Source organism: Molothrus aeneus, chromosome 23 (genome assembly GCF_037042795.1).
Source record: "Molothrus aeneus isolate 106 chromosome 23, BPBGC_Maene_1.0, whole genome shotgun sequence".
Classification (NCBI taxonomy): domain Eukaryota; kingdom Metazoa; phylum Chordata; class Aves; order Passeriformes; family Icteridae; genus Molothrus; species Molothrus aeneus.
The window spans coordinates 3,246,931-3,264,230 of record NC_089668.1 but is presented as its reverse complement, the minus strand read 5'-3'; the positions used below and the strand labels follow the sequence as shown (position 1 = coordinate 3,264,230).

General features: G+C 67.1%; 1 protein-coding gene across 4 annotated transcripts; it reads right to left on the bottom strand.

Moving 5' to 3' along the window:
* Window positions 1–573: 573 nt before the first annotated feature.
* Window positions 574–15,581, bottom strand: MAP7D1 (MAP7 domain containing 1). Of its 4 annotated transcripts, none has more exons than XM_066564931.1 (18): window positions 15,515–15,581; window positions 8,649–9,311; window positions 8,476–8,544; window positions 7,545–7,708; window positions 7,097–7,211; window positions 5,259–5,369; window positions 3,767–3,889; window positions 3,499–3,641; window positions 3,254–3,387; window positions 2,813–3,162; window positions 2,562–2,736; window positions 2,337–2,496; window positions 1,978–2,082; window positions 1,801–1,854; window positions 1,642–1,699; window positions 1,443–1,560; window positions 1,174–1,364; window positions 574–1,100 (listed from the first exon to the last, which is right to left on the bottom strand). In XM_066564931.1, the coding sequence occupies exons 2-18, from the start codon at window positions 9,292–9,294 to the stop codon at window positions 1,090–1,092; spliced, it is 2,727 nt and encodes a 908-aa protein (XP_066421028.1). In that variant the 5' UTR covers window positions 9,295–9,311; window positions 15,515–15,581; the 3' UTR covers window positions 574–1,089. The 4 variants fall into 4 exon arrangements, with proteins under 4 accessions (XP_066421028.1, XP_066421029.1, XP_066421027.1 ...); XM_066564932.1 differs by lacking the exon at window positions 15,515–15,581 and adding an exon at window positions 15,359–15,405; XM_066564930.1 differs by lacking the exon at window positions 15,515–15,581 and adding an exon at window positions 14,989–15,108.
* Between the last annotated feature and the right edge of the window lie 1,719 nt (window positions 15,582–17,300).

Genomic DNA, 17,300 nt, shown 5'->3' with positions numbered 1-17,300 from the left:
GGAGCCGCCGGGAGCCGTAGTCCGGCCCGCACAGCGCGCCCCCAAGCCGGCGGCTCCGCCGCACTACAGCTCCCGGCGGGCGTCGCGCGCGCCATTCCGCCACTTCCTCCTCCGCCCGTGGCGCGGCAGTGCGCGCAGCCCTTCCGGCGGGGAGCGGCACCGCGGGCGGGAAATGGCGGCGGGGGCGGTGACGGGGAGCGGCCTCCCTCGCCGTGCGGGCGGCCAGGGCGCGGCACGGGCCTCGCCAAAGGGGCCTTGCGGGCCCTCTCCCGTCCAGCCCTAATGTAACCCTCCCGGTCTGTCCCACGTGCGGCTCCTAAGGGCCTGGGAGGGAAGGGGCAGCCACGGGACAGAGCCCTGCTTGCGGGTGGGGCCGCTGGGATGAGGTTTCCCCCGATCGCCGGGACGGAGCTGATGGAGCGGGCACCGCTGGGAGCTCCGGGGGCGACCCCGGGCACGGGGGCAAACCTGCCCCGCTGCTGTGGGGGCCGGGAGAGCGCCCTGCCCTGCCCAGCCCAGCCCAGTCCCCTCCCCAGCCCAGTCCCCTCCCCGGACACAGAGACGCACGCCGAGGGCATTGTCCACTTTTAATTGTTGTCAAAGGTTGTCTGGATGCATAACACTGTCACAAGGGCACAGAGCAGCGTGGTGCCGGCCGGGCCCGGGGACACTGGACACACGGACATGCGGGGGAACGTGGGGACCGGGAGCTGTGACACGGCTTCCCCCTGCCCCGAGCCCCCCAGAGCATCCCCACGCCCGGCCGGCTCTATTTACAGTATTCACAGACGTTGTACCCAGCGAGTTAAATAACTACATCATTACACCACACGTCTGGGGCGGCTCCGGCAGGCTGCGAGGGTGGGCTGTCAGTCTGATAAGGTGCATATTTAAAATAAAAAAAAAAAACCAACAAAACGAAATAAAAACGAGAACAAAGAGAGGAGCCAGGCATCCTCGCCGGGGCCCTGCAGCCCCAGGGTGCCCGGGAGGAGCAGCGAGGGTCGTGTTGTGACGACAGCTACAGGTCTGCGTGGGCCGCTGGGGTCAGGGCGCGGGCACTGGCCCCTGGGGACATCAGCCAGGCCCTCACAGCACCTCTGCAGGTGGGGAGAGCAGTGTGAGCTTGGGCTGCTCACAGCAGTGTCCCCCCACACCCCTCCTGCTGCTCACCTGTCACCTGCGGGGGCTTCACCACGGCCTGCTTGAGGAAGGGCTCCTTGTCGCCAAAGGGGATGATGCTGCCGGGGCTGCCACCGTGGTGGGAGAGATCCCGCAGCTCCTTGGAGCCCTCACTGCCCGAGAAGCCGTTCTCGTGCTTGCCGGGCTGCACGCCGTTCACCAGGGCTGCCGCCTCCTTGGAGCTGTGGGATGGGAGGGCTGGGCTCAGCCCCAGCCCCGTTACCCCCTGGCCCCTGCCTGGTGCCCCCACGGTGTCTCACCTTGGCTGCAGCCCCTCGCCCACCAAGCCCTTCGTTCCCCCTGGCGTCCCTGCGCTTGGGGTCTCTGTCTCCGGGAGCTCCTCTGCCTTGGGGATTGGCCCCAGGTGCTTCTCGCGGCCTGAGGACATGGCAGAACCTGGCTCAGCCATGGCCTGGGCTAGAGCATGGCTGGGGGAAGCAGCCCGGGGTGCCCACACACCTGGGGCATCTTCCTGCTCGGCTGCTTTCCCGTTCACCACCTTCTTGTCGTCCTTCTTCTGCAGGGACAGGAGAGCTGTGAGGGGCTGCAGGCAGGGGCAGGAGGGCTCTGTTGAGTGCCCAAATCCCCTGTGCCCCAGGACAGAGGACAGACTCCCACCTTGGTGTCTGCTGCGTCCGACTTGCGCGTCCTCTTCATGATCTCCTCCAGGCGCTGCAGTCACACAGGGACTCACACACGGCCCTGACCACCCAGACCTGCCCCTGGTGCCAGGCAGGACCCCTTCCAGGGAAAAACCTGCCGAGCCCCATGCCTGGAGATGCCCCCCAGCCTCACCTTCTTCCTCTCCAGCCGCTCCTGCTCCTCACGCTGGAAGTGCTTCTCCCGCTCCAGGCGCTGCCGCTCAGCCTCTTCGCGCGCCCGCGCCTCGGCCTCTTCCTTCTGTGCCACAGCAGGGCAGGAAGGGATGAGATGTGATGGGGGGAAAGGGATGGGGCAGGGACTGTGGGGATGTGCTGCCCGGACAGCTCAGCACAGCCCTGCCCCATGTTCCCTCCTGCCACCCTGGGCCTTGAGGGGCTGGGCTGGTTCTCACGAGAGTGAATCACAGGAGAACGTCCCCACCTTCCTCCTCCATCCCTGCCTTTGCCCCCCACCTCCTGCAGCCCCTTTCCCCTGCACTCTGTCACCCCCACCTGTCTCTGCAGCCGCTCCACCTCCTCTCGCTCAGCCCGGGCTCTCTCCTGGGCCTCTCGTTCCTCCTGCAGCCGCCTCTCCTCCTCCCGCTGCCGTGCCAGGGCCTCCCTCCGGCTCTGCTCCTCGGCCGCCCGCTGTGCCCGCTCCTCCTGCGCCCGCCTGCGGGGAGGGGGCCCTGAGCACGGCAGGAGCCTGGGGCTGGGGGCCAAGGGGACAACACCCACCTCTCCTGCTCCTCCTGCTCCCGGCGCTCCCGCTCCTCCCGCTCCCGCTGCTCCCGGGCCTGGCGTCGTTTCTCCGCCAACAGCCGGGCAGCCTCCTCCCGGTCCGTGGTGCCAGCAGGGGGTCTGGCTGGGGGGCTGGCCGGCACAGGGCCGGGGGCTGCAGGGACTGGGGGGCCTGGGGGAGGCAGGCAGCGTCAGGGCTGCTCTGGCTTCTCCCAGCCCTGTGGCTTCCCCAGTGACACTGTACCCACCTGCTGTCGGCTCTGAGGGCACCTTGGGGGGCTCGGGAAGGGCTGGGGGTGCCGGACCCCGCTCCTCCTCCTTCCTCTCCCGTGCCTTCGCCTGGCCTTCCTGCTCCCCCCGCTCCTCCCGAGCCCTGGCCCGCACCTTGGGGGAGGAATGGACGCTTCGAGGCAGGGGCGGCTTGTGGGGAGAGCTGAGGGCCGGGCTGGGGGACGCCGGGCGGGCCTTGGGGGTGGCAGGGGATGAGGGACGGTTCTTGGGAGTGGCAGGGGATGAGGGACGGTTCTTGGGGGTGGCAGGGGATGAAGGACGGTTCTTGGGGGCAGCAGGGGATGAGGGACGGTTCTTGGGGCCGGGGCTGCAAACAGAGCAAGAGACAGTGTTAGTCGGGCTGGGGCAGCCCTCGGGTGGGGTCAGGGGCTGGGAAGCCTCAGGGTGGGGGTCCCGACCTGCTGTCAGCTGCAGGCAGGAGCCGGGGCTGTGCCGCCGGCAGTGACTGCCGCTTCCTGAGGCTGCGCTCACGGGACAGGGCGCTGCGCTCCTTGGCATTCTCCCGATCCTTCTCCTTCTTCTCCTTCTTCTTCTGCTCCGGCCAAGGACAGACAGAGATGGTGTCAGCACTGGGTGCTGGGCTTGGCCAGAAGCCACGCCGTGCCTCACAGCTGCCCTGGCACCCCTGGGAGGTGGCACTCACAGGCGAGGGCTCGGTCCTGCGGCGTGGGGTCACATCAGGGCTGGTGGCGGCCGCCTTCCGGCGCTCCCAGCAGCGGTGCGGCAGGCGGTGGTTGTGGCAGGGGCTGAGGGGGCTGGCGGAGGCTGAGCGGGGGCACACGGGCACTGGGGGAGGAGTGAGCAGGGTCAGGATGGAGCCGGCACCAATGGCAGATGCCCACTGACTCCAGGCTCACTCATCCTGGCTGCCTGTGCCAGGACTCGTGTGTCCCTGAGCCCTGGGGGCTCACCCTGCTCCTTGCCATTCCCAGCCAGCGTCACGGCACTCCGGCTGCGCGCGAGGAAGGACAGGGTGGGCGTCATCAGCCGGTCCACGATGCTGCTCTCCCATGGGCTCAGCTGCAAGCTCCGGTCTGGGGAGGGAGAGGGGCCATTAGTGCACCACAAACCTCCAGACTCCAGTCCTGCTCTCGCAGCCGCCACTGGGAGGGAGCAGCTGTGTGTCTGCAGCAATACCACGGCGCAGGCACAGTTCCAGGAGTGCCCAGAGCTTGGCCGTGCTGGGGAGGGCTCCCCACGGCCCCACAAAGCTGAGCAGGATGAAGGGCCATGCCCATGGGTGGGCGTGGGTGCCTGTGGACGGCGCTGTGGCGTGACGACAACGGCGCCCTTGTGTCCTGTGGACACTGCAGTCACCATGTACCAGTGGTGCCAGGTGCCACCTTGGTGACAGCAGCCCCCCTGCTCTGCCCTCTCCTTCTGCCCAGCAATGGCACCCTTCTGTGCCCCTGCCCTGTGTGACCGAGGCCCTGGCACATGCCAGCTGCCCGGGGGACAGCACAGTGTGCCCTCATCCCACGGGAGCTGTGCTAAATCACCAGGCCAGGATTACAGCACCCACGGAACGGCGATGCCTGGCCACACAGCTGGCTCAGCTGGGCACCAAGCTGCCACTGGCTGCCCTGCAGCACGTCACCAAACACCCTGCGGCTCATGGGAACCACCCGTGGAGACAGGGCCCCTCTGCCCCTCTCCACTGGGCATCAGGCCAGGGGCAGCACCAGCTGCTGGGAGGGGAGAGCACAGAGCCATAGATGCTGCAGGGGGACAGGGTGGCAAGTCTGGCACAGGCCCAGGGAGATGCTGCTCCCACTGGGGCAGTGCTGACAGCCCCCAGGTGCCTGTCCCTGGGCTGAGCCCCAGCACAGGGTGCTGGGAGCTGCCTGCGTCACCACAGCCACCGGCGTCAGCTGCTCTGGCTATTTATACCCGTCCGGGAAGGAGCCCATCGCCAGGCAACCCCGAAACACAACAGCAGCCCCAGCACTGGACACATCTCCCTGTTGGACACATCCCTCTGGCATGGCTGCAGCCCTGGGCAGCGCTCCCAGGGCCAGGATGACCTTGCAGCACCACCACGGCCACAGAGCTCTGTGGCACTCAGGAGCCAGGAGGGCAGGTGACAGGCAGCCCCTCTGTGGCTGCACCAGCACCCACCAGAGCCGCCCTGGGGCAGGGAGCCAAGCTCCCATCCTCATCCTGGCGCCCCATGGGGCTGCCACCACACAGCCATTCTTCCTCCTCCTCCTCTTCCTTCTCCTCCCAGCCCACACAGCCTCAAGGAGCCACCGGCCGGTTCCAGCCTCCTCCCCCAAACAGCAAACGGCTTCTCCTCTCTCCGCGGGCACCTGGGGATGGGGGACCCTGGCATCGGGGGTCCCCAGCACTGAGCGGGGGCCTGGCTGTGCCCCCTGCGCTGGGGCAAACGCAAAGGGCTCTTACTTCTACTGGGAGAGTTCCAGAGGGTGGCGGAGGATTTGGAGAGCCGCTTGTTGATTATAGAGTCGACGTGTTTGGGGAGGTTTACAGCGGACACCGAGCACCGGCTCGCACCTGGAGGAGGGAAAAGACACAAGGGCATTAAGGTCCCGGGGCCGGGGCTGGGCCCCCCACATGCAGCATGCACGGACGTGCCAGGGCAGTGGGGCAGAAGTGGAACGACCAGGGGAGATGCTGGAGTCCAGGGACACAGCACAGAATGGGGCAGGAGATGCTGGAATCCAGGGACACAACACAGAATGTGACAGGAGATGCTGGAGTCTGGGGACACGGCACAGAGTGGGACAGGAGATGCTGGAATCCAGGGACACGGCACAGAGTAGGGCCAGAGGGGACACTGGTGTCTGGGGACACGACACACAGCACTGGCATTCAGTATGGCAGTGTCTGAACCCTGCAGGGTCATGCTGGGATCATGCAGGGATCTCATCCTCAGAGAGCCAGGGAGGCTCCCAGGCCCTGCTACAACAGTTTTCCCAAACACAGTCCTGGGAATTGGGAGCGGGTGGCCGGGGACCTCGGCAGCACCAGATGAGCATCCACCCTGGGGGAGAAGGGTGAGGGCAGCAGGTCCAGACAGACATGAGACAACATCACACCGGTGCTGGGTCACTATGGCACTCCCAGGACAGTGCTGGTGGCTGGCAGCACCTCCACAGGTAGCTGGGATCTCCCCACCCTGCCTGGCTGCTCTGGACAAACAGCCAGGGGAGCTCAGGTGGAGACAGGAGATTGGTGAGTGACAGCTGGCAGCAGCTCCAGCAGCACATCCCGATGGGAAGTGGCAGGGGAAGGTGTTCCCTTGCCAGACCCTGCCAGGTGCTGCACCACAGACACCCCGAGCGTGCCACGAGCCACAGTGGCACACATGGCACCGAGACAGGATAACCCAGAATGTGGAGCCTGTACACACAGCCCAGCCAGGTACAGCCGGGCACGCAACACCTGAACACACGGCACTGGGCACACGGTGCCAGTGCACACAGCCTGGCACACAACACCTGTACACACAGCACTGGTGCCAGTATGCACAACTTGGCACACAACACCTGTACACAGCCTGGCCACATACAGCCAGGAACCTGTACACAGCCTGGCCAGGTACAGCCAAGAACACAACACCTGCCCCATGGCACGTGAAGGCCAGACAGTTCCTAGGGACACAGCGCTCTCCCCTATGTCACCATCCATGCCAGACAGTGCTGGCACCTGCCAGCACAGCACAGCAGTCAGGGGACAGTGGAGACCTCCACTTGTCCAAGTGCTGAATCGTGCAGGGTGTCCCCAAGAAGCCCTCACAGAGCAGGACCAGCTTCTGCAGCCACACACACAGCCATGGTCACCTCCATACTGGACCTGGAGGGGCCAAGCACTGTCCCTACCCAGCTGGGGGACAAGGGGACACGCCGCAGCACAGACCCCAACCAGAGCCTGCAGAGGCCTCGTGCAGCCCCACAGCCCCTGGGGCCAGGGGCTCTTCACAGCTGCTGGACACCTGGCAGCGTGGCCATGGCATGCTGAGGCAGCCAGGGCTGCCCCCAGGCAAGTCTCTGAGTGGAACAGGGACTGTGACACACAGCCTCCAGCTTACACCCAGCCCCACAGGAGCAGGGAACAGCCAGAGGGCCCCATCAGTCCCCAGCACAGCCCAGAGTGACGGCAGCATGCCCCACCAAGTGGGGCTGAGCTGGGTTTGAAGGCTGGCAGAGAGATGCCCAGCTGCCCCCACGGCTGTCAGAGCCACAGGATCCCCAGGTGCCTGTGCCCAGCCCAGCACTCACCATCCTTGTGTGCAGGGGAGCCGTGGTGCAGGGCCCCAGCCCAGGACCACCGCTGCTGCCGGATCTCTGCCCACGTCTTCTTGACCGACCGCTGGATTGCTGCCTCATAGCGCTCCTGCCCGAGGGAGAGGGACAGGCTGAGCTCAGCAGCTGAGGGAGCAGGGCTGGGGCCAGCCAGAGCCTCCCAGCTTGAGGCCATGACAGCGATGGGGGTGCTTGGAGGGGGACAGGACAGTGATGCCTGCCCTGGCCAGGGCACACGTGCCAAGAAGCTGGGCACAGCGCAGGCTCTGCACCAGGAAGGAGGGGCAGCAGAGGATGGGTACAGTGGGCAGCTCCTGAAGGGCTCATGAAGCATCTCCTGAAGGGCTGCTGGAGCCACGAGAACTCCTCAGGGATTGCATCCCACGTGCCACCCCAGCCCCCTGATACCCATCCCCATCCCCACCTTATTCTTCTCCAGCTTCTGCCTCTGCCGCTCCTCCAGCACCGCCCGGCGCTTCTCCGCCCGCAGCCGCTGCTCCTCCAGCCGCTTGCGCCGCTCCTCCAGCTGCTTCTCCCGCAGCAGCCGCGCCTTCTCCTCCTTCTCCAGCCACAGCACCCGCTTGGCAGCTGTGGGGAGCAGCGGGGTGGCACCGGAGGCACAGCCCCAGGCAGCGCCGTGCTGGGACCGCGTGCCCATGCGGGTGGCGTGGGGCCACGGGCCGGCTGCGGCCGGGGCACACAGGGCAGGCAGGGCAGGCAGGGCAGGCAGCATCAGGGCCGGCCGGCGAGGGAGGGGTTTGGGCCAGGACAAAAGGAAGGCCGGGAGCCCGCCGGGAGCCCGCCGAGCCGCGCGGTGAACAATGGGGGAATGAGGGTGGAAAGAGCGCGGGGACAAGGAGGCCCCATGCTCAGCGCAGGGGCCCTGCTCGCCCGCTGCCCCGAGCCACTCTGGGGCTGCTGGGGCTGCCTGCACATGGCAGAGCCAGGTACCAGGGCTGTGGCACCTGCACAGACCCGGGGAGTATCCAAAGCAGGGAGCAACAGTGTGTGCTGGGGGGTCTGCAGCATGCCTGGGGTCAGCAGTGTGCCTAGGGGTTAGTGGTGTGCCTGGGGGTCAGTGGTGTGCCCGAGGGTCAGCAGTGTGCCCGGGGGTCAGTGGTGTACTGGGGGGTCAGTGGGGCGCCTGGGGGTCAGTGGTGTGTGTAGGGGTCAGTGGTGTGCCCGGGGGGTCAGCAATGTGCCAGGGAATCAGTGGCGTGCCTGGTGGGCAGAGCTGCCAGCACTGCAGTTCGCACCCAGGCTCAGCTCACCACAGCTAATGGGATTGCCCATGACCCAGCAAAGCTCCTTAGCCCCTGCCTCCCCTCCATCCACTTTCCCTCCCAGCTCCATACCCAGGTACTTGGCCCGCTCCTCGCGCCGCTCCTTCGCCTGCTTGTGCCTTGCCTGGGCTTTCTGGGCATCTGCAGAGGGGAAACACCGTCAGGGTAGTGCCCAGCCCCACCAGGCATCAATTGTGCCCACAGGGTGCAGCATCACTGGAGCACCACAACCTCCTGGCACCCACCTTGCTTGGGCCGGGGGCTGGCAGCAGGAGATGCTGAGGGGCGGCTGCTCCGGGGGCTCACATCCTTTGAGGGCCCAGCTGTGGCACCCAGGGAGCTCTTGGCATCAGGAGGGGCCCCCTCAGTGGCAGCTGGGGCTGGGGGCTGGCTCCCATGGGGCAGCGTCTCCGCGGAGCACGGGGCAGCAGCGTGGACGGGGACAGGCTGGCCAGTGGGGTGGGACAGTGCCTCTTCTTTGGGGTGCTCCATCCCAGGCGGCTTGGGGGGTCCAGGGGGGGATTGGTCACCCCGGGGGGGAACACTCTGTGCTGAGGGGACCACAGTGGCAGGGCTGGGGGACATGGGCTGTCCTGGCAGTGCCACGGCTGGAGGGCTGGGTCGGTCATGCTGCGGGGGGCTGCTGCTCTCAGAGGGGGGCAGCAGGGCTGGGGGGCACACGGGCTGCCGGGAGGGGGGCACGGCTGCAGGGATGGGCGAGATGATCTTCTCAGAGGGGCTGATGGCTGCAGGGACGGGTGGGACGGTCTTCTCAGAGGGGATGACATCCGGAGGGCCGGGTCGGTCATGCTGGGGGAAGCTGCGCTCTCCCTGCAGAGCACCCCCAGGCGTAGGGGGTGGCACAGAGGGCGGGGGGACGCTGTCTCCCATCGGGGATGGTGGCTTCCCTGCAAGAGGGACAGAGCAGAACACAAGGTCACTCAGGTGGGGAAGCCTGTGGAAGACCCATCCTCCCCAAACACAGCTCTCAGGGGACACAGCCCTGTCCCCCCAAACACAACCCTCAGGAGCAAGACCAGGGAGGGCAGTGGGACCCCACCTCAGCCCTGCTGCTGCTGCTGCCCCAATCCTGGGGGCACCCACAGCGGGTGCCAGGCGCTGGGCGCACAATGCACAGAGGGACAGCTGGGCTCCGCCAGGCACTGCCACCACAAAGCTGCCCTTCATCCCCTGGCAGCTGCCACCCGGCCCTGCCGTGGGGGGACACGGGGCCAGAGACCCCCCAAGGGCACAGGGACCCACACACTCCCCTGCCGCTCTCCCCAGGGGACGAGGACGTCGAGCGCTTCCGCGGCGCGGCCGGAGGCAGGATGGGCGCGGGCCTGGCCTGACGTCACCGTGACAGCCCGTGGCCCCCACGGACCCGCAGCCATGAACTCATGGCCCAGGAATGCACACCAGGCTGCCAGACAGAGCCCCCTCCCCGCGTGAGGCCGGCCCTGGGGCAGCCTGGGGGATGTCCCCCGTTCTGGGTGACCCCTGGGCACCCTGAGCACAGCCCAACGCGGTGCCAGCGCCTGGCAATGCCATGGCACGTGCCCTCTGTAGAAGTGGTGTCAGAAGAGTCCACAGTGACAACAGTGGTGGTGACTCCCCCGGCCCCCATTATCAGCCCTCTGCAAACAAACCCTTCAGTACTTGCCAGGATCCCAACTCCAACCCCTATGCAGCAGCAGTACTGTCACTCCCGGCCAGAATGATGCCAGACCCACCCCAGGACACACAGTTCCAGCCCCATGGACATCACTGCAGTGAGCCCCTGGCTCCAGGGGAGGATGGCAGAACCCCAGTGACCAGCAGCCACCACCAGCTGATGTCACACACGGCTCAGCCGTGTTTGCAGAGCTCTCCACAACCCTCAGCAAGGGGCAAAGTGTGGGCTCTGCAAACACAGCCGGCGCCGCTCCTCACCCACTCCACGGCTGCTCACCCACCCCACAGCTCCTGACCCACCCCATGCTGGAGTGCTCCAAGCCAGGGTCAGCCCAGGCTGCCCAAACAGGCATTGGGCACTGCCAGCCCCCTGCACTGACAGCATGGCCACACCCCAGCTCCCCTGGTCCCCAGAGAGGGGCTGGGGGTGCTGCTGCAGCCCCCCAGGCCAGGGCTGTGCCACAGGGTTCCCCCACCCTGGAGTCCGTGGGGACACAGGCAGCCCCGGCCCCCCCGCAGACTTTCCGGGCATTTTGTGCTGCAGGAAGCCAGCCCATCCCCTGGCCCCGATCCTGCACATCCCACGGCCCCAGAGCTGCGCCCTGCGAGGCAGCCATCGGTCTGATGAGGGGCTGGGACTGGGGGCTGCCCTGCTGTGTTCCCCCAGGGCTGCCTCAGATGGGCAACCACAGGCAGCAGGGCTTGGCAGCCCCCAGGTGCCAGATCCCAGGATGGCACCTGCAGTGTCACTGCGTGTGTACCAGCTGGGAGGGGTGACCCTGGGACCACTGTGGCGGCACAGCCAAGTGCTGCCCACAGGGTGTGAAAGCATCAAGGCCAGGCTGATCCCCTGAGCAGATGGAAATACCTCAGAGAGCCCTGGACGTGTGGGGAGCACTGGCAGGGGACAGTGGGTGCTCCTGCCACTCCACACAGCCAGGCACAGAGCCCTGGGCAGGATCTGCCCTGCCCCATGGCCAGAGAGAAAACAGCACCTGTGGCCAGGGCAGGGCTGTGGGCACGGCCAAGACTTCCAGGCCCAGCCAAGACCCCAAGGTGGGGCAGGGCCAGCCCTGCCGCCATCTGTCCCTGTCGCTGCTCCAGCACGGCAGCTGCCCTGAAACCCAACGCTGCCTGCGCCCAGGCGGCGCGGGCGTCCCCTCTCCCCCGGCCGGGGCATTCCACACGGATTAGCTCCCGTCCCCCCAGACACGCAGGCACGGCTGCCCTGCAGCACCCAGCCCCATGGTGCTGCCACCGGGACGGCGCCGTGCCCAGCACAGGGCGCGGTGCTGCCCTCGGTGCTGCAGCACCCAGCCCGTCCCGCTCCTCCCATGAGTCCCTTTGGCACCGGTGCCCGTGCCACCGAGCACCAGCGGCACCTCCAGCCCGGCAGTGCCCGGTGCAGCGCGGTTCCTTGGCCAGCACATGGCCAGGGATGCTCAGCCAGGCGCAGGCAGATCCCGGTGCCGTGAAGCGAGAGCACATCGAGGCCCGCGGGCGCTGCTCGGACCAGCGGCCCTCGTTAACTGTCCCTGCAGGGCACTGCCCAAAACGACGGGGGGGCACCCGCCCAATGTCACCTCAGCTCCCCTCAGCTCCGTATCCTTGTGTTCCTGCTCTGCAGCACAGCCAGGGCAGCCACAGGCAAATCCGCATGCCCAGCAGGGCAGGGGGCATCAGCAGGGCTGATGGTGCACTGGAGGTCATTGCTGAGCGGTGCAAAGCCACCTAAAGGTGCTGGTGTCACAGTGCCCAGCCACCCTGGCCATGGCAGCAGTCCCTGCTGTGCCAAGGACATGACCCTGAGGCCAGCCCAAAGAGCCACTGCCGGCCCTGCAGAGCTGCTCCCCACAGCCCTGGGGACATCCATGTGTGCAATACACCCTCAGGCCCTCTCTGATGCAGCTGTTCCCAGCTGCCTCCCCTGCCTTGATAGCAGCCCCATGGGGATGGGTTCCTGGGTCTCTCCTTGCCAGCAGGTCCTGGTGCAGAGCAGGAAGGCAGCCGTGGCCACAGAGCAGGGATGGCTCTGTTGGTGCTGGTGTCCACTCTGCTTGAGGCCACCAGAGCACTGTGGCATGCACCAGGATGCTCCAAGCCCTGGAGGTGCTCCAAGACCCAGTGCTGCCCCTGATTCCACCCCAGGCTCAGCACTCAGATGGGCCTTGGGGCTGAGCCCTGCCCTGTCCCACCCAGCTCCTGGGATTCCAGTGTGCTGCAGCAACCCTCACACCTGGATGACAGGGACAGTGAGCAAGTGCTCCTGACACATCCCTGGAATGTCCACAGCACATTCCCAACATGTCCCCACTACGTCCTGCCTGCAGGCACAGCACTGACACGCACCCTCAGTGCTGGCTCACATGCCTGGGCAGGGAGATATGGGCAATGCCAGCAGCCCCTGCCTCAGGGGTGGCCAGTGCCACCCTGGCAGCCGCCATCAGCAATGACACCCTGTCCTCAGCAGGGACAGCCACTTGCAGCTTGTCCCCAGGCACACGGGCACTGTCACCCATGGCTGGCTCCTCTCCCCGCCACCTTGGAGCCAGTGAAACACAGCTGGCAGCTGGCTGGGCTTCAGCCACAGTGCCCCACCACTGCCCAGAGCCCTGCTCTAGGGGACAGGCTGGAGAAGGGCAGGAGGGGACAGGCAGCAGGGCCCCTGCTAGGGCACAACCAGGTGCCAGGCAGGAGAAAGAGCCCTTCCCAGGGCTTGTGTGCTGCCAAGGCTCTGGGATAGGGGTATGGGGGCAGCCATGGGGAACTGCACCAGCCCCTGGGCCAGGGCAGGGGTCACTGAGCTCCCGTGAGCCAGCAGTGACGCGCCGAGCTGGAGAGCAGCAAGGGGAACTTGGGATCTCGTGGCGAGAGCAAGGCCAAAGCCAGGGGGTTTCCAGGGTTTAAAACACACATGAAGGAAAGAGCTGGAGCTGCTGCTGCTGCCCCAACACCCCCACAGCAAACCGTGGCTGTGGTCACCGTGCAAGCCCAACCAGCCCGAGGGCAGGGGCAGGAACACCTGCCCACCATCCATCTGGCACACTGGCAGTGGCGACAGGAGGTGCCCTCGTCCTTGGGGCGACCCATGCGGCGCCACCAGTGCCCAGGGCAGCCAGCCCAGGCGTGCTCCCGAAAACCTGTCTGCTAGCATCATGCTGAGAAACAGAAACCTGGCTGGAAGGCAGGGCATGGGGCTCCGAGCCTGCCAGCATCCAGCCCCTTGGGGAGCAGGTCAGTACCCCCAAAAAACAGGTCCAGTGCCTCACAACACGGATGTGGCACCTACCAGGGCTGGGGCCATGCAGGATCCGGCTCTTTTCCCAGCAGGCTGCCTGTGGGGCTGCCCGACCCTGCTCAGAGCCCTCCAAGGAGCGAGAGCTGTGCTAACTATTTTGGACATGGCACCACGGGACTGTCACATCACCACTCTGCACGTCGCATCACGTTGCTCTGACGGTTTCGCAGCAGCGGCTCCCGCGCTGGGAGAACTCTCGAGCTGCTGCTCCCAAACACAGGCACTGGCAGGCAACCAGCTCGCCCTCCCTCTCCTCTGTGCCAAGGGAGAAGGGCTGGAGAAGCTGAGGGAAACCTGGATAAGGACAAACCTCTGCCTGCTCCCTGCCTTGGTCCTTGTCCCTTGGTACACCGCATCCCTCTGCCCACCTGGGCAGCTCTGCAGGTCACACCCTGCCCTGGCTGCCCTTCAGGAGTTGCTGGCCTCCAGTGCCACTGGCTGCCCCACACATGGTGGGTCCCGACCCCTTGAGTGAAATCCCATCCCTGCTGGTGGCTCCGAGCCGCTCTAGGCAGCAGGACAGGAAGCAGCCCGGGCTGCCCAGTCATGCAGGTCACCCACACGGGACAGGGCAGGGATGGTCCCTGAAGGAGGACATGGTGCAAAACCGTCCGTGCTCCTTCAGCACCATTCTGTGCTCACGGGAGAGCAGCCAGTGACCCACAGGGCGGCCGGGAGCAGCCAGCCCCGGTCCCCGGGCCGCCACAGCATCGAGTGGGCAGGCCACGGAGAGCGGGAAGGCGGCAGGGGCAGACAGCGGGACTCAGACAACATGTCTGGCGCAGGACACGTCCTTCGGGCAGCGATGGCAGGACCCGCGGCCGGTTGGTGCGGGAGCCGCCGGTTTTCAGCATCGCCGGGAGCCGCAGCCATCCCTCCCTGTCCGCGGGCCCGGGCGATGGAGCACTGGGGCCGAGGGGGAGGGGAGCCGCCTCTCCTCTTCCTCCCGCGGTGGGAAGCGGCTCCGCGGAGCTCTGCTTAGTCACAGCGAGCGCTGCGCTGGAGCCCCGAGAGGCAGCGCCAACCCCGGCCCCGAGCGCGGCCCCGCCGCCGCCGCCCTCCCCGGTTCATCCCGGGGCAGCGGGACCGGCCCTGCCGGGACCAGCCGCGAGTCCACGCGGCGGGGAGGGGGCGGCCCCGGCGGGCTGGGGGCAGCGGGTGCCTCCCACCGGGGACATCGCCCACCGCCCGGCGGGGACGAGCCGGGGCGGCGCCGGCGCCGCCACCCCCGGGGCTTCCCAAGGGCAGCCCCGCTGCACCCCCCCGGCGGCGGGGCCGGGGCCGCTCCGGCCCTCCCCAAGATGGAAGGGCCGTGCCCGGGCTTTGTCCCTCCCGGGAAGCCGCCCCGGCCCCGGCAGTGCGTTCCCCCCGCTCGCCCCCCCCGGCTCCTCCACCGCCTCCCCGGGCCGCCGCCCCGCTCCGCTCCGCCGCATTCCGCGGACCCGGCCGCCGCATCTCCGCCGGCACAGCGGGCCGCATCCCGCACCCCCCGGCAGACCCCGCAGCCCCGGGCCGCATCCCGCACCCCGACTCCCTGCGGCCCCGCGGTGCGGGAGGGGGCCCGGGCACTCCCCGGAGCCGGTACCGGCGCCGCCGCCGCCGCGGATCCTTACCGAGGGGCTGGGGCTGGGGCCGGGGCTGCGGCTCCCGCCCGGCGCAGCTCCGCTCCATGGCGCGGCAGGCGCAGGGGCTGGCCCAGCCCCGCTCCCCCCGGCCCGCGGGGGAGGACGCTCGGCGCTCCCCGCCCCGGCCCCGCGGCCCCGGCCGGGGGGAGCGGCCGGGGGATGCTCCGCCTCGCCCCGGCTCCAGACGCGGCCCCGCAGCCCCGAGCCGGCGCCGCTCCTCCCGCAGCCGCGGCTGGGACCCCGCGCCCGTCACTCCCGCCTCGGGCCTGTCCCCGCAGCGCTCAGCATCCCCCAGCTCTGCTCGGCCACTCGCCCGCCTCCAGCCCCTGCTCTCCCAGATTTTGGGGCTCGCACACACATTTTACGATGCTCCGGTCACGCGCGAAGCGCTGGCCCCGCAGCAAACCCGCCCCGCCCCGAGCAGCACCGCGATGCACAGCCAGCATCACCCAGACCGGCTGCCCCAGCCTCAGGCACCCCAAAAAGACACCGATTTGCCGTTTCCGAGCCCCACCTCAGCTGTTCGAGAGGCCTTGGAGCTGCTGCTCCCCCGCTCCCCGTCACACGTGAGCCTTAGTCACCGCCAGCAGCCGCCTCCGCTGGCGGGGCTTCCCCCCGCCCGCATCCCACCCTGCCCCGGTAACCGGCAGACAACAGAGGCCTCTCCCGCTCCCCGGGCAGGAGCAGCGGCCCCCGCTCAGCGCTGAAACCCCTTTGGGCCCTGCTTGGACGGGAATGCAGCAGCACGGCCAGGGTAGGGGACGGGGTAGGGGACGGGTGGGCAGCACCAGCAGTGGAAGGAACACGGCTCCAGGCTCTGCAGGGGCACCGGGAGGCAGGGACGTGTCCTTGTCCACCTCGTGGCCAGCCTGCTCCAGGCATACCGCACAGTGCCCGGCTCTAGGTGTGTGGATGAACCAAGTTAGTTTTCTGCGGGCAGCACCCATCAGAGATGCCTGTTTTGGGCATGATGTCACCGCAGGCCAGGAGATCCCCTGCCACTCATCCTCCCTCACCTACCAGGCAAACAGGTTTACCGAAATCCCAGCCCTTTTCCTTGGAAGTGCATTCCCCTGAGTCAGGGATGAGGAGCTCCTCAGCAGACGGGGCGGCCCCACTCTGTGATGCTGCAGGGGTAGCCCTACACCCCAAATCACCCTAAAGTCATCACCCTCCTACAGCCTGTAGCCCTGCACCCTCCCACCTCACCAGACAGAGCAGAGGCTTCCTGAAACTCCCAGAGCCTCGCCTGCCAGCTGACTCCCCACCAGGGAATGCTGCACGGCCAAGCCTCAGCTCTGGGAGCTGGGCACCCCAGGAGGATGGCAGGGAGAGCAATGTCCCAAAGAACTCACAAAGCCAGGATATGTGTGGCACAGGAAAGGGGAACAGCCCCACTCACATTGTTGCATGGCTGAGCCTCCAAGGGGCTGCAGCAGCCCCACAGCTCTGTATTTCCATGGCACACAAGGGATCTGGCAGAACGGAACTGGAGCCACTCCATGACATGCTCCAAGGGTGACTATGGGTGGCTTCCAAAGCCTCTTTGCCTGTGGGTCCCACAGCATCACCTGGAGCAGATGAGCACCTCAAGGCCCTGGGACAGCCTGGCACTGGATCCAGCCACATCCATGGTCCTTCTCCCCACAGAGGGGTCAGTCTGGAGCAGGGGCATGGTGAGGAAGGGGCAACCATGGGTGTACAGGGCCTGTGGCCGTGCTCCAACAGTGCAACATGAGAGGGCTCATGAATGCCATGCCAGCCCAAGTCGATGGGCTTATACAAGCAGGGATTGATCAATGACTCTGCTGCAGGCAGAGCCCTGCTGTGTTGGGGTTCCTGGGTCCAGCCCCACCGTTCCTGTGGTGCTGGGAACAGCTGCCCCCCCCGAAGCTGATGGAAAATCCGATGAGCTCATGATGAGCACGGCACCCAGCCCTGGCTGCAGCATGCCCCAGCACTCCCTGTGCTCCTCAGCCCTGCAGCGTGGGGTGCAACACTGCCATGGCTCTGTTGGGCCAGTCTGGGCAGGGGGCTGCACCCTCAGGCCCAATACCTGGCCCTGATACCAACTGTAGGGACCCAGAGGGATCAGCACTCCAAAGTCAAAGGATAACTACAGCCACAGCTCAGCCCTGCCAGCAGGAGCTGACACTGTGCAAGTCTGGGAGCAAACAGGGATAAGGATGGCAAATAAACTCTGCCAGCACCTCTGAGCAAAGTACTGTGTGGGACACCCCATCCCACCCATTTCCACCTGCTCCCTATCCCTCTGCTCCCACCTCTCTCCTCAGCCCCAG